General features: G+C 34.2%; 2 protein-coding genes across 3 annotated transcripts in view; one reads left to right on the forward strand and one right to left on the reverse strand.

Annotated features, from left to right (window-relative positions):
- The window catches only part of LOC118280755 (uncharacterized), a 597,023-nt gene that overhangs the window by 162,786 nt on the left and 417,564 nt on the right, over positions 1-16,673 (reverse strand). The gene's annotated exons all lie outside the window — the stretch shown is intronic.
- On the forward strand, positions 3,712-5,235 carry LOC118280757 (serine protease snake-like). The gene has a single exon (XM_035601129.2). It carries the CDS (start codon positions 3,917-3,919, stop codon positions 4,832-4,834), a length of 918 nt encoding a protein of 305 aa, XP_035457022.2. The 5' UTR covers positions 3,712-3,916; the 3' UTR covers positions 4,835-5,235.

The raw sequence follows: 16,673 nt of genomic DNA on the forward strand, positions 1-16,673 counted from the left end.
CACCCCTTTAGATCGCCGTGAACTCCAACGCACTACTTTTTCCCATTCCAAAGCAGTATTTGCCATCCGCCAGTACAATGCGGCAAACATCCAAAAGAAAGAATTCAGTGCCACGCGAATGGATGAAAAGATTGGACACGGCTCTATAGAAGCGCCTTTTAAAGTGGCTTTTGTGGAGGAATGTTTTTAAAGATTCCTAAGGACCGCTTCGGATTGAAGTGAACTTGCTGATTCAGCTTTCTATGTCTTTGATTGAAGATTTGAATCGTTTGAACCTGAGGAAACGATATTTTGTTCAATACCTCCTCTTAAGTTCTTTTTATAGGACGAACTACAAAGTGAGGAGATATCTTACACGGTACCAAAAATATACCTTTAACTCTCTTTTGAACTGCAAAAAAGTGTTTGACAAAGTCATTTCATTCTTTATCAAAGTAACTCACCCCATTTCTCTCTACTTTTTCATCTATTTTCACTTGCAATCCCAAACCAAACCCTTTCTAATCTTGTCAAAACAAAACAGTACTAATACTACCCATAACACAGAAACTGGTGACAAATTCATAGGCATATAACATAATCTTCGAACATCCACGCCACAAAGCGTAGTGCAGAGAGCAATCAAGACACATGTGGGTCTACAGACTGTTCCAAACAAGTATGGTTCCAAAGCCTAATAGTTCATATCTTGTCTTGTATACACTATATATTAACGACCATCTAAACCAACGTCCCAGGTACAGTTTAATCGTAATTGAAATCTCAATTTAGTGTCTCGAATTTGAATAGGTTCTAAATAAGATTATTCATAATTGTCTTGCTTGGGATCTTCGGGTAAAGTTTAGGTTGTATAAACTATATAGTTTATGTTATGGATTAAAAATTGGATTGATGATTTTTATAAGCATTTGAAGTTTTCAAGACATGTAATCTTAATTTCGTTATAAAACGTCGTTTAATTAAAATATAAAATCGCTGACATGTCACACAATTTCGTCGTGTTCCTCTTGTAATGCCTCTGTTGTTTAATGTCCAATGTCAAAATTGCCTTATCAGGTCATCCATCAGCTCCTTTGCTAATACTATAAAAAAAGTACCAAAAGAATATTGTACAGATACAATATTGTTTCTTTATGGCCATTGTGTACGTACCTAAGGACCAAACACTTTAAACTCATAACTTCCTAAAAATACTTCAATGCACATACAAAGGTACGACTTAGAAAATTCAAATTACCCATCTAACTAAACTAACAGTTTGTGTGAGTATTCAATTTGATTTAACTAACGTATTCAATGTTATCGACCCACAAATATATTCAGGACTAATTGAATATTAAATTGGGCCAGAATTGAATCGGTATCAGCATCAATTTCCCTTAACATCGAAGATTTATAATTTGCTTCTAATAACGATGGTAACACCAGTATTTTAGTCTAGACAAAATGGGCAAAATTGACTAAGAAAACGATTTTCAACCTGGAATTTAGGTAAAAGTCTGGTGCTTATAGATAACTGACATCGAATATTAGTTGAGCATTAAAATTTATTTACGCTACTTTGAATAAATTCTGTCTGGTTTAAACAATTAACGATTATTACAAGTTCTAAGAATTAATTCAATTTGTTCGCTTTTGAAATTTTGTTTAGTTTTAGTTAATTGAAGGAACAAGAGAAGGGCTACAAATTGTTAAGATACACTCAAAACTCAAAAGGAACTGAGAAGTGTAATTTAAGACACCATAGTTACAAAGTTAGCGGAGTTTGAGAGGGAATTCAAGTATTTAATAATATTATCAATAACAACAAGGAAACTAGAAAAAGTACTACAGCTAAGAAACTACATATCGAAAACATTCGACTCAGAGAAAGTCCTGGAACAATCATAGAAAAGTAACAAATCACTACAAAACAAAGCCACTTTTTCTGTCCCATCAACATGTCCCATAACATCCCTTTGAATGCACACATATGTAAATCTTTAAAACTACGAACTGATTTCAATGCAGTTTTTTTAATAAATAGACTGATTCAAGGGGAAGATTTATATGTATAATACATGCATAATATATCACCATTGCACCCATGCGAGTCGCTAGTTACAGATAATTTTGTTCGACTAAAGATTAAAATAGTGTAAACACGTGAGGCTGAAATGCATGGATTTTACTTCAGAATTGGTCAAGGGCATAAATATCATAAATATAATATTTGTTGAAACGTACATTCAATAATAATAAATCAGTTGGTTCTGGTGTAAAAGCATGACTATTGTGCTATGTTTGTGTAGTATTTAATTATTGTAACTCATTAGCTTATAAGTCGTTTGGTGTCGGCAGAGTAGGCTTAATTTTCCATAGTGGTTGTAACAGCCGAAATGAATAACTGATCTTCAATCGAAAGTCTCCGAATCGATGTTAGTTTTTGACAGAAACTCAATAAAAGTAATGTCAAAAATCTATCGACTCTGTTATAATTTTGGCAACAGACGCATTTTAGACCGACGAAAAAACAAAAACAAAATTACAGCCAAAAACATTATCTTAATATTTTTTCGATCAAAAACATAAAAACAAGCAAACGATCTTCGAAAGAAAAAGTAAATGACTTATTAAAAAACCGATTTTCAGTACAAAACCGATGCTGGTTAAATTTCAGGAATGCTGTATGTATGTGTGTAACTAAAAACAATTTATTTTCTTTTATATTATTCTCTTTGTGATATCTTGCGTACTTTATACAATTCTGATTCTAGGAAAGGTAAATTATATTATTTTAGAAACAAAATTAAACTTGGTTTCAAATTAAGGTCAAATTCTTTCTCTTTTACTCAAAGAACTTTGATCCTTTTGTGAGAAAAATGGCCTCTATACTACAATCAGAATTTCAGGGTCCTGATAATTTCAAAACAAAGGCTTTAAGTGTTTTCTAAAGTACACAAACTACACTTAGACATTTTAAACTATTTCTTATAATTTTACTGCAAAATATTATTTGTACCTGTACTACATCTCATTTATTTTACTAGTGGTCGCCTAGTGGTCGAAATTCGACCATATACGATTTAATTTACAATACAACTTAACATACGTGCAAGGATAATTTTTATTTAACTCAAACTCAAACATACTCTTTTATTTAAACTCTATTCATATGACACGTGAGAATATCATCGCAATGTCTATCGATTTTGACGTTTTGTCAAGTACGATCAGATACTATGCATGTGTGTGTAATGTTTTATTTATTGATTTAATGTACTTTATAAGCATTATTTTTGAAAAATATTAACGTTCCGCAATTCTCCTACACATAAACTATAAGTGTACCAAATTTTATGCTCCAACGTCCGCGCAATTTTCGTAAAAAGCGGTCCAAATTTTTTGCATCACGTATTAATATATAGATTATAACCATAAAAAATCAGCTATGTAACCGACCATTTTATAAGCAATAAATAAAAAAAATAGGTATTCACTCCACGTAATTGAATGTCTATCACTTATTTTAAAAAACTTTTAGTAAAATACCTCCAATAGATACTCTTGAGAAAAAACCCCTAAAATAATTTGCTAGATACATCTACAAAAACTGAAATTACCGCAAAAAATACAGAACTTAGCACACTTTTATTGCAATTAAGAATGAATATCGATTAACCACGGCTAGATTACAATTACGGCCTTAAGCGGCACCATTCAGTCGCCGTGGTAAATCATTGATAACGGTCGTGCGCACGCGCTTAGTAAAAGAGGACATAAATTTGTTAAAAAGTAGAGGAATAGAAGGACCAAAATTGCATATCTGGTCTTTTGAGTCGAAAAACTAAATACGTAAGTGAATAAAACTAGTATGAAACGCATTAAGATATGTGCTATTACAAGAAGAAACTAGGTAGACTTTACGTAGGTGAAAATGTTCCGGTACCAAATTATGGTAGTAATTCTTCTTGAAGTATTTCTCGAATGTTCTGGAGTCGGTGAGAAAGCGTACAATGCCTGCAGAGGCTACGGACAATATATGCTGGAGTGCCACAACGTACTCTTCCCAACGTTAAGAGTAAGAGTCCCAGTAGACTACCTATTATACCCTCACATGGTTTTAATAGGCTTTCGCCAATCACCGTCAGAGCCACCAGCATGGAAGTGCGGTGGAAGTTTGATCAGCGATCAATGGGTGCTAACAGCAGCCCACTGCACCGAAGACAGAGACGCAGGACCAGCTAGCACCATGAGAATTGGAACAGCAACCTTCGAATTTGACGAAGTCGATGACCTAGTTCAAGAAAGAAATGTGACGGAGATAGTATCCCATCCAGAATACAAACCTCCTTCTAAGTACCATGACATAGCATTGATGAGAGCTGGGCCTCCATTTACTCTTAATCGGGACATAAGGATTGCTTGTCTACACCGAGGGGAAGACATAAGCAAATTGAATCTAACCGTCATAGGATTTGGGAAGACCGCATCCAGTGCTACCTATGGCAGTCAAACATTGATGAAAGTCGACGTTGATCTCATAGACAGGGAAGTTTGCAACCGTTCAATGAAGTTTCTGATCAAGAAGAAGATCTTGGCTGAAGGGATAACTGAGGATCAGATTTGTGCTGGTGATTATACCCACGGAGGAAGAGATACGTGTCAAGGAGACTCCGGAGGCCCCATGCAAGTGATGGAAGAAAGGGTGGACTGTTTCAATAACTTTCCTTTGCATACTATTGTGGGAGTGACCTCGTTTGGGAGGGATTGTGGGAGGAAGATGAGCCCTGGCGTGTATACCAGGGTTTCAAAGTATTTGGAATGGATTGAAGGCATTGTGTGGCCTGGTTAGTGATGTGTGCTGTTTGAGAAAATTCAGGTATACGTATTTGATGTTATCTGTAGAATTTATTACACTATTTATGTTAAATATCGTTCTATTTGCTTTTATTTCTCCTAACATAATCTGATTTTACAGTAAGAATTTATATCGTATAAAAATATAAGACCGAGATTATCTGGTTTAAGAAAGTAACATTTTCTATTTTATAAAATATTTTCAACTTAGTGATGCAAGACAAGAGATGGAATAAAATACAATGCACATTCGATACAAAACTTTGAACTCACGACCCGATAGTCAGTCAACCGCATCTTACAAAAACTGATCCAGTGCCATAAAAAACTTCAAATCATCTTCTTCTGCTCACGACAGAAACCTTACCACTATATTATTTACTGAACACGAACATACCTGAAACAAAAAAATACATTTTTTTCATTAATAATGTGTACAAGAAATCTTTTGGAATGATAAGCTAGTTGATAGCGGTGTGATTAAAAACATATCTTTTTCGTTTTGTTTTTCCGAGTTTTAGTGTAATGTGTATGTGTGTGGATTATTTATTAATTTTAATGGAGTGAAACGACCACTTCGATTTGATTTTGTATAGATATTTTACTTTGTGAATTTGTGTTTGTAGGTATGTTTGTTACTACATCACGTCAAAACTGACGTTACGTCGTCACGGTAGAATATGGTGTGGAATAACAAATAAGCTACTTTTTTATCCCACGGGAACGCAATAAAGCTGCTGGCAGAAGCTAGTACTAGAATATATAGGAAAATATTTTTTAGGTGTGGCAAAATTTTAATATGATGTTCTAGAAAAGTCGTTTTTGTTACGTTCAGTACAAAAATCTCAAGTTATGACCGATGAAAGATATCCAATGCAAAACATTTTTTACGGTCGAACGCTTCTAAGACAGAAAAATTATTCATCATCATCATCATCATATCAACTATAAGACGTCCACTGCTGAAGATGAGCCTCCCCCAATGACTTCCAGATAGGCGGTTGGAAGCGACCTGCATCCAGCAGCTTCGGCCCTCAGCGAGCGCGGCACCTTGCTAATATGTTGCGCTTACCGGGTATTTAAAAAAACATAGATTTAATCTAGTGAAAACGTGCTCTACTGCCGTAACAGAAGAAGATAATATGAAAAATGTTACCACACCAAAAATAATGATCCTTATACGTGTGCGACCAAACCGGTGCAAAATTAAGAACAATTTGAAACACATTCTCTGTCCTACATAACAATTTGTTCAGGGCTCTCAGTCTGAAAAACACATGTGTCACATTTTTGCCTATACAGTGTACAGTCATTTTGTTTTGTAAGGAAAATATGTAAATTGCACGTTTCGAGGTATTCCGAAACTTTACGGGTCTGATGTGAATTTGAAAAGTATTGTTTTTTGGAACAACACACAGCTGTTTGAAGTTATTTTTTCATCGAGAAGTTTGCTAGTTAAGTTGTTGTGTGAACGCTTTGGATAATAACGTTTGGTGTTCGATTTCTTGGTGGAAATTAGTGTCAAAAAGTGAACTTCGCAAAATGGTTTCTGAGGTGTGATGCGCATTTTTAGATTGACATATTGTAAACAGGGTTATTTTTTATAATTACCAGAGATAGGACATAGGTAGTAAATCATTAGCCTAGTAGTACTATATTTTTTGAATAAGCACTACCTATTCCTGTCCACCGATACATTACAGATAAAATTCATCGGTTTTTTTATATCTATATATTAATACGTGATGCAAAAACTTTGGACCGCTTTTTACGAAAATTGCGCGGACGTAGGAGCATAAAATTTGGTACACTTATAGTTTATGTGTAGGAGAAGAGCGGAACGCTAATATTTTTCAAAAATAATGCTTATAAAGTACATTTAATCAGTAAATAAAACATTACACACACATGCATAGTATTTGATCGTATTTGACAAAACGTCAAAACGATAGACGATTGCGGTGATATTGACGTATCATATGAATTAGAGTTTTATAAAAGAGTTTGTCTGAGTTTGAGTTAAATAAAAATTTCCTTGAACGTATGTTAAGTGGAATTGTATATGGTTGAATTTCAACCACTAGGCGACCACTAGTTTTGTTAATTAAACAAAAATGTTATTCAAATTAGAGAATTTTTACTCAGTAATCTATCAAACACACACGAAACCATCAAAGTAATTAAACAACAAACAATGTTTTTTTTTTCAAATCCCCTACACAGCACAAAATACATTTTTCAACCACAGCATTAATCATGCTTCACTTAAATGCTGGCCATAGGAACCTGCCTAATTACAGTCAGGTTCCGCCTTCCGTATCCAGTCAGCAATAAACACAAATTATAAATACATTTCTCAGCAATAATTTACCGCAGTCAGATTTGAACCCGCGACCTATCGATCGGTATCCGTTGTGAGTTATTGTTACTGTTCATTATTCGTTATTACTACCGGTAGTATTTATGAACGGATAGAAATATCGATTTTCTATATATGTATATATTGACAATATTAGAATTAGTATTGACAAGTCAATATAGTATTTTCATTACATGGTTGCATGTGCACGCTAGATCTCGAATTCGATTCTCGGGTATACAAAAAATAATATTATTAGGCCTTTCAATGTTCGAAAATCCTGTTGCATTCCAGCTTTAGTATGCGTTTACCAGAGACCTTTTTTAAGGGGGCAGATCATCCAATGATTTGTCCCACCTTGAGCGTGGTGAAAGGGAGTGTCAGACTCTTACTGACTAAAAACCACCCCGTTCCTACTCCTGCTTTTCGAGCCGGAGCCCCAGTAACCCGCTAGGCAGTCCGCAGCTCCGGGTCGATCTACGAGAAACTGGGCAGGTAATGTTAAGTTATTGATTGCCGTCTCCAGCCCGCCTGTCAAGCGTGGGGACTTCAGCAAACCTCTATTATGTAGAGGAGGCCTATAGTCCAGGAAGCGATTCAAGTGAATATGGTGTTCATCACGAAACTCCATTAAAAATTCTGAGAATCAAAACGCACTATAATGCTTTTCCATTTTCATATTAGTTAGCAACTATTCCTGAACGTGCAAAAATATCGATTTTCAATATAGAAAGTTGGAATTAAAACTGACAGACATAGCATTTCCATTTGCCAATAGATTTTTATTGTACCTCCTGCCTTTTAAATTGGGAAATATTTTCGAGTTTTGATATTTATTTTTAGATTAAACATGGCTGCCAATTTTGTTCTATTAGTATCGTGTTTCGACGATGTTATTGTTTTGAAACTGAAAATAATATTCCTAAATTCGTTCTGTTAAATGTATTTTTGGAATTGAGATTAATTTCTTAGTAAGTGTAAGGTTCAGAGTATGGATCTTGAGTAAAACTAAACTTTAATCCTAGGCGTCAATTGATACACAGGCCTGTAGACGGCGACGCGCATTAAAGTATGTATCATCAGATGGGCCCAGTAGGGCTATGATACCAACCCGGAGCTGTGGACTACCAAGCGGGTTATCGAGGCTCTGTTTCAAAAAGCAGGAGTAGGAACGGGGTGGTTTTTATTTAGTAAAAGTCTGTCACTCCCTCTCGCCTCGCCCATGGATTGGATGATTTTCAGCCCTAAATAAAGGTAACTTGTGTACCGTTTAGCGTAGGTATGTTATTAGCATGATTTGCTGCTTATTTATGCCAATTTTTGTCTTTATGCTGCATCACGGTTGGTGCTAAATGTGATTTCTTTATTCCTTTACAAAATGTCTAGCAGGTACTATGTAATATACTTTAACGTAAAAACTTCTCAATTTACCAACCACGTCTTAATACTATCAACAGATAAAGCAATCTAGTTTCTTTTAAACGTTTTTTATTTAAATATTACAATCAACTTTATTACACACTGAGTACTGAGTACCATTCCTATATAAAATAACATCACGGTCGACTAACCATATGGCGGTCGACCATCCGTAACTATTTTGTAAAAAACTAAAGTTAACAATACCAGAACAAATTAACGTTAAATACGATGAAATTAAATTTGGCAGCATTCTATAGTTATTTCCTAACTGTTAAGTTAAATTAAAAACAGTTATCTTTGGTCGTTACAGGACAATAATAGTTTTATGGTATAAAACAGCTGGTCAAGCTACACCTTTCTGTCTAAATCCTTTATCAGATTTTCAACTCTATTGTTTTGATATTAAGTTGGAAATTCGATAAAACAATTGATAGACTGAAGTAGGTTGATTAGCTGGTGACAGTACATTCCCATGGTTACAATTTCATGGTTGTTTTTTGTTTTTAATACTGATTGGGGTCTAGATTGACTTAAGACCTATTGGACGACAAATTGGTGAATTTTTACTAAGGCATTAGAGGTTATTTTTGCTTGTTTTTTGTAGATAGTAAATATTTTTTAATTGTTTTGCGGAAAACATCACAGGCGTTGATTACAGAGGATAGTGTATTGTTAGGAACTAGATATTCTTTGTGTCATTAGTTGCTAATCTAGTCTTCTCACAAAGACTAAATGTTTTATTTTTGTTGTATTCGATACAGGTTTAGTGCTATTACTTATAAAGCTCAATAATACTATCATTGTTATGAAATGACGATTTGGTATTTGGTCCTTTTGATGACCGAAGGACCAAACTTTAATAAAATAATAAACGTTTTGTTAGTAATAGCTGTACTTACTATTTACTACAATACTGTAGTTAGTACTTCTATAAAAAAACTTAGAAACTCGTTTTATAAAGAACCACAACTATAAAACTCATTTCAAAGACCGCACGAAAAATTTTTTTTTCACAAGACCAACAAAAGTAGAGAAAGTTCCTCAAAAATCATCCTGCCAAAACCACATTCCCCTTGTCGCATTAACATTTAAAAATGTACCCTATTAAAGTTGGAATTAGGTTTAAAAGTCATCTTTTTAAACAGGAACACAATCTACAACTTACATGAAAATGTCTAATATTCATTTAAACTTTTACATTGGCCCGCTTGGGAGACGGATTTTCTTTGCGTAGGGTGCTTGTACAGTCCAAGTTACTTTTAAAATACTCGCTTTGTTTCCTTATTTCACCTATATACTTATTACTTTGAAATACTAGCTTTATTTTCCTGTTTCACTATATAATTCAATATGTGGTCCTTAGAGTCGCAATATTTTACATTAAATTGAAACGAACTAAACTTCCAAAATCTATAGTATCTTCCTAACTTATGAAGACAATAACATGTCAACAAGAACAATAAGAAAATGGTTATTCATGCAAAACAATAGACAGCTGGTCAATGACCTAACGATTAGCTCTGGTACCGATAAACGGCACTAACATAAGTTATCGATCGATCTTTCCTTCTGTGACTGAACAGAAAATCATTGTATTTAGCTTAAAACAATCGACGACAAAACAGCTGTTTACTTTATACAAAAATCTTTCCTTAAACCTTACAAAACAAATTAACTACCAAAACAAGTTAATTTCAGCGACAAAATGACAAAAAGTTTAATCTAACTCATGTGAACTGAAACATTGTCAATTTCATGCTGCTTTCACACGAAAGTTTGCCTAAGGTGAACGTGCATGGTCCTTAGGGACACCCGTCCCCTTTTATCGGCCCCCAATTTCGAGACCATTTTTTATAATTGCCAATCTTGCTCGAACGATATCTTTAGAAATTCCAAGGTTTGAAATGAAACGATTAAGAATTTAGAGAATTCAATTATTTTTGTTTAAAAAGTTTTCTTTTTAAGGGTTTCGGTATGTTGGTTATGTTCTTGTTATGTGAGGCACTTAATATATTTTTTTAAGAATTTTATTACAGTCAGAAATTCAAGACCACCACAGATGGGGCCCATTAAGATGAGCCGGAGCGGTCTACCTGGTAGTTTACCGGAGTTTCGGCTCAAAAAGCAGGAGTAGGAAGTAGGTAGTCTTTAGCAACGAAGAGTCTAACACTCCCTCTCGCCTCACCCAGGCGGGAGAAGTAACTGGACGATATTTTCCTTAAAAAAACCAGTCAGAAATTCAAAAACCTCCAACTTAAAAATAATACTTTTCTTCAACTCAAAAAGATATTTCAACTCAAAGAATTCAACTCAAAGCTTATCTTTTGTGGTAAACAAATTCTTTTTGCTGTAACGGGTACACTCAGTGAGTTCCTTATCAATTAACTTTAGTCTTAAGCACTGAACATCATCTGATAAGAGGGACTTATAAAAGTACTCACAACGTAAGCTGACTACCCTTTTTTTAACTGTACAAGGAAAATGGTTATGAGATGGCTGGAGTATCTTTATTATAATTATGATCATGAAGACAGATTTTGCTTTGAGGAGCTTTGAGGATTACCTAAGTGGTCTCTTTGAAATTGCATCTCATAGGCGTCTTTGTAAAAGCCATGTGTTGGCTTTAGAGGACTAAATAATAAGTATAGTAACGTAAAAATTGGTTTTTGTATAAGATTATGTACAAAAATAAGTTATTATATCAGCTGAAGAGTCAGTAGATAGCGCAATGGCTGTGGGATTGACTGATACGCAACATTTCACGAGCTCTATTCTCGCTTGGAATAAACACAACAAGTTATCGATTTCTGAGATCGCCCAAAATTAATGTTAAATATAGGTAAGTAGTCTATACTCTGGAAGTAATGCCTATGTGATTATTTGTATTTGTATTAACAACAATAATAGAAGATAAAATTATAGTATAAAGCAACCGATACTTTAATAAAGCAAGAAACATCACCTGCCTAGACGTAAAAGTTCTACATTATAGTGTTTGCTTATAATGTCATAACATCGAGACATCATATTAATAAATACAAGTTTATATTCCTATTTGATTACAGCTCCAAGGACCAATTTTACAGGACATCAAATGAAACCTTTACGACCTATTTGAGAGGAGCCTTTACAGCCTTTCCAGAACAACTTACTTGGTCCTACGGTTGTAGAAAGGACCAAATTTAGAGACCTTAAATTCGGACTTTAGGACACTTTATTAAAATAACAATAAACTCATTTAATAAGCCAAGTTAATTAACTTTTAACTAAACAAAAACATTTCGTTAATCCAACACCAAATCTATGTCCACTGCATATATTACTATCAAGCAAATACCAACAGTAACACTGAGCAAATTAAGTTTATTTTAGAACAACCCATTTAATAGAGAAGGTAATAAAAATATTCAACTGCTAATCGACATTATACTCTATGTTTTGGGTTATAGGGTTGGTTTTTAGGTAAAAGGTTGAAATAATGTATAAATATGGGATCCTAAATTTCGCGGTGACACCTCGGGCCTAATAGAATTCCGTAGATCGAGTGCTAATGAAATAACTGGGTTTAATCGACGCGCTATTGTCCGTTTCACCGACGATTTAGGCCCAACGGTTGGGGAATCTGTCTTTTAATTTGGGGTTGTTCTTCCCATTCTTTTACTTTCGGTGCTGTATTTAACGAGTTGTGTTGTGGTTAACTACCTAGTTTATTTATCTTTCTTAAGAGGTAGGAAGAGATTTATGAACAAGGCAAGGAATACTACTTAAACAATATAGAAATCTTTAAACTACAAGCATATTACGCATTACATAATACAAAAAAAGAAACGTTTAAAACTCCAAAGTGATAATTCAGTGCTGATAATTGTGATTCGCATTAAACATCTAAAAAATTAGCATTCGTTTACTTAAAACATATTCTTTTTCTAACATCTGCGTTTCAATTCACGTAACTGGCCATTTTGTCTTTACTATCATTGTTTCTTTAAGGTCATGGGTCAAAGTTACATCGTACCCAAGGACCCAAGCTGTTGCCCACAACTTTGGCCAACCATATGAGTCTCTTGGACACAACAAAATTAATTGAAGATGGCTCGAATCGCAAACTTTGTCCATTCTTCGAAATTTTCTCTGGAATAATGCTTATTGGTTTTTTATATTGTTTTCTATTACGAATTTGGATTGAAAGAAAGTTTTTTTTTGGGTATATGTAATGTTTGACTTTTACAATGACACTAATTTTTGATAAAGATAAAATGTTCGTCAATGTCAATCGTATTTCTAGATTCACTTCAGGACAGAAATCTTCTTTGATTAGGCTTAAAATGTAAGAATAATCTTAGTTTAACCAAACTACCAAACCCAGAAACACCCAAGCATATCCACACTAATAGAATAACGACCCAAATTCCCAGGTACAACTATCTATCCACATTACCCACCACAAAATTCAGCGAGAAACTGACAAGTACATATAAATCGTCTGTCTGTCAAGTTTGAAACGACAATTGGTCCTCAGGCCCGCAATTTTAGCGTTCCCAAGTACTTTTAGAGGCGCCATACAATTTACTCATCAAATGAAATATATTAAGGTGTCAAATTAAACTTTTTCAATCATCCCCCGCATTTTGCTATGCGCCAGACATTTTGCTTCGAAACTCCATTATTTTATGGACTTTGAATACTTTTATGTTATTTTTTGAGTGCGGACAGGGTTTTATAAGGGGTTTGGTATATATATCTGTCTGTTAAATGAGAGTCTTTAGAACTAAACAGTATTTTTCTAATCCTACTGATATTGGAAACAGTGTCTTAAAAACAATTAAATATCTTAATTTTTCATAGAGAACTGATAAAGGCACTGGCTTATAGATTAAGCCAGTAGCCGTAGTCTGCCTGATGATCATATTAAAAGGGTGAGTAAATAATTTGGCTCATTTTTTCAAAACCCAAATACAACTAAAGACATTATTCAAAAGTGAAACAACAAAACAGAGGAAACAAAAAGAAAATATTTCAACTTTTTTTTTACAAAACCAAAATCTTTGCCGCTTGACTGAGTTTCTCGTGGGTGGACTTAACAAGTTGGTAATATGACTGTAAACGGTTAAGTTTTAACTTCTCTGTATATTTTAGGTGGGTGTAACAAAAGGATGTAGAGATAAAATCTGCAGGAGCAATGTTGAAGGTATTTCTTGAAGAGATTGGTAGAGATGATGATGAGATATGTACCTTATGATACAAAGATATATGGTACATATTTCAACAACTCTGTTTCATAAGGTGCAATCATATTGATATGACTATTATACTACTGCTTTTTTTTTTTGAAGGGGGAAAATCATCCAATGACTTCTCTCGCCTTGGGCGAGGCGAGAGGGAGTGTCAGATTCTTACTGACTAAAAACCACCCGTTCCTACAGTTTGCTTTTCGAGCCAGAGCCCGGTAAACCCACTAGTCCGCAGTTTAGACTACTGCTAATTGTGCAAGGGCCGATAATGCTTTGAATCCAGAAGGTATCAAGTTAGTTTCTTATAGTCCTTCTATCATTGGTCAGACAGAACAGTTATGATCACTGATTGCCAAAATTTTCCCTAATCAAAAAGACCAAGGATAAGTATTATAAACTCAATGACAAACTTACTAACAAATGCAAAAATAACTAAACTAAGAAGACAAGAGTAACTAGATTCCTAACCAAATCCACTTATACTTAGTGATTTACTAAACAAACACGGCAAGTCCAACAGAACTTGACTATCACCCCAGTGGCTTAACTGTCAAAAGGTCAACAACCCTAAGACAACAGCGGGAGTCGGGTAAAATATGCAAATTCGACTAAATACTGAAACACGGTTAGTGATTTTGTCCATAGATCGAGTTAGTTTGTGGAGCTGTTACTATTTTATTTAGTTAACTATCTTTACTTTCTTTATATTATATTATATTGAATGAATCTGGAAAGTTTGTCCTTTAATTTTTTAATTGGTCGTGGTAATTTCTAGTACTTTTGAAAATATTTTTTTATATATCCTAATCTTAATTTTTGAACTGGGCGAACTAATGAATAAGTTATCCTATGGGTTGTCAACTATCCAAAAGCTCTAATATCAGTACTTATAATATTACAAAATCAATTTTGAAGTAGAAATGATACTGTATTTTATCCGTACCAAAGGACCAACTAAAGGAAATGCCAAATCTCTAAAGTAAAGGCTAAGATATTATAGAGGCTCATCTAGTATACTTAATCTTTGACTCATAGAATAATTAAGCTAAATCACGTAATACCTTAATTAGATTAGACAACGACAATAATAGATCTAACATGAGTCTCACTGAAAAACCAAACCAAAATTAATAATATCGACAGCGAAAAGCCACCCATCAATTCACAGACCTCATCAACGAGCACTTGACCTAAAACCAATCAGCCCAATGGCCTATATTCTCAAAATGACCACAAACGAAGCACTAACATCAGAATTTATGGTTGAAATAATTACCATGAACCGTGCTTAACGCTTAACGTAAATGGATATTCGCGGATGCACAGTATAAGCTCAGTATACGAGTTGTATGTTGTATACGCGCAGTATACGTGTTGTATATGTGAAAATGTTTAATGTCTATCAAACGTGGCGCTCTTCCAGTGCATTCAAATGCAGCGTAACTGTAAGCCTGGGTTAGGGTTGTGATAAGTGTAAAAAAAAGTAGGTAATAATAAATTATCAGTCAAAATCAGTAAAGTCGGTTCTAATCCAATGATTAAAAATCAAAACTATATAATAATATGACAAAAATGTTAATGTTAATCAAAATTCTTTAGAATTATTTAATGGCAAATGAGAATAGCAAAAACGCAGAAGGAAACTCGCAACACTAAAGTATTCACGGATGTGTTATCAGTCTTTTGTACAAATAGATTATTAATCTTGGTGGATAGTCTAGTAGTTCACGACAATATATATACATTCTCTAGTTTCACATATCCATAGGTGGCGCCTATATTATAATACTTCTATAAAAAACTCAAACAAAAACTAATTTCAGTAGCAGCGCGACAATCGCCGCGTCGTGTGTCGCGAAATGCTGCTCATGAATATGAGCCTCTAGCATGGCTTGAAACTAGTCGAGTTCCTCATCAAACATTTACGTGAGTAAGCCGATCATAATAATTAATTTAGTATGTCTCACGAAAGGTACAATAAAATCAAAAAATTATTCCTTATACAGCACAACCCTAACCTCACGCAAAACGCATATGTCGATAATAGCACGAAACGAACCGATCGTTCGGATAACAATCGACTCAATTTATACCGAGAGGCGTACGCGCATACATTATATTTTTATTTTAACACTTTCATTGAAATATTCCGTGATACCGATACCTATATTTAAGCTGCAGGATTTTATGTAAATTGCTGGGAAATGGATTTGGATAGTGTAGGTTGTATGGTAATAGGAGCTCTTCTATTGCGTAGATAGGCAGTATACTGGATTTTAGATATATGATTCTAGACTAGATTAACGGTGTACAAGTTACGTTTCATCAATTGTTTTTAAGTCAAATGTAATAGAGGGTGAGCCTATTGCCATATAACAAACACATTTTCAGACTACTAGTGAGAAATTTGCAATACTAAAACAACCCAGTATAAGTATTATTGGGCGGTTTTCAGTGCGCCGTAAACGATCCGAGTAAACAAACCCTAGACAGCCTCTTTAGGCTTAGTGCTCTATTTGGCAATGGCCATATTATGAAGTTTGATAACCTATACCTACTGTAACCTTCTGATCACCTCATCCTAACAATAATTAAAAAACCTACTTCGGAGTCTAGTTTAGTATTCAATCATTTATAAAAAAAAAATATATGAAAAAACATTTTAATCTATACTTTGAAAAGGACCTTTTCAAATCCTACAAAAAGCGTCATTCAGCTGACTCGATAGAAAGGAGTAAATACTCGTAAATTGAAAAGAAACCGAAATAACTAGGTGAATAGGTTCAAAACTGTATTAGCATTTTAATTTTTACCAACACACG

This window comes from Spodoptera frugiperda, chromosome 16 (assembly GCF_023101765.2).
Source record: "Spodoptera frugiperda isolate SF20-4 chromosome 16, AGI-APGP_CSIRO_Sfru_2.0, whole genome shotgun sequence".
Lineage (NCBI taxonomy): Eukaryota > Metazoa > Arthropoda > Insecta > Lepidoptera > Noctuidae > Spodoptera > Spodoptera frugiperda.

Coding starts and splice junctions, on each gene's coding strand:
- LOC118280757 (XM_035601129.2), top strand. CDS start 3,917: ATGTTCCGGTACCAAATTATGGTAGTAATTCTTCTTGAAGTATTTCTC.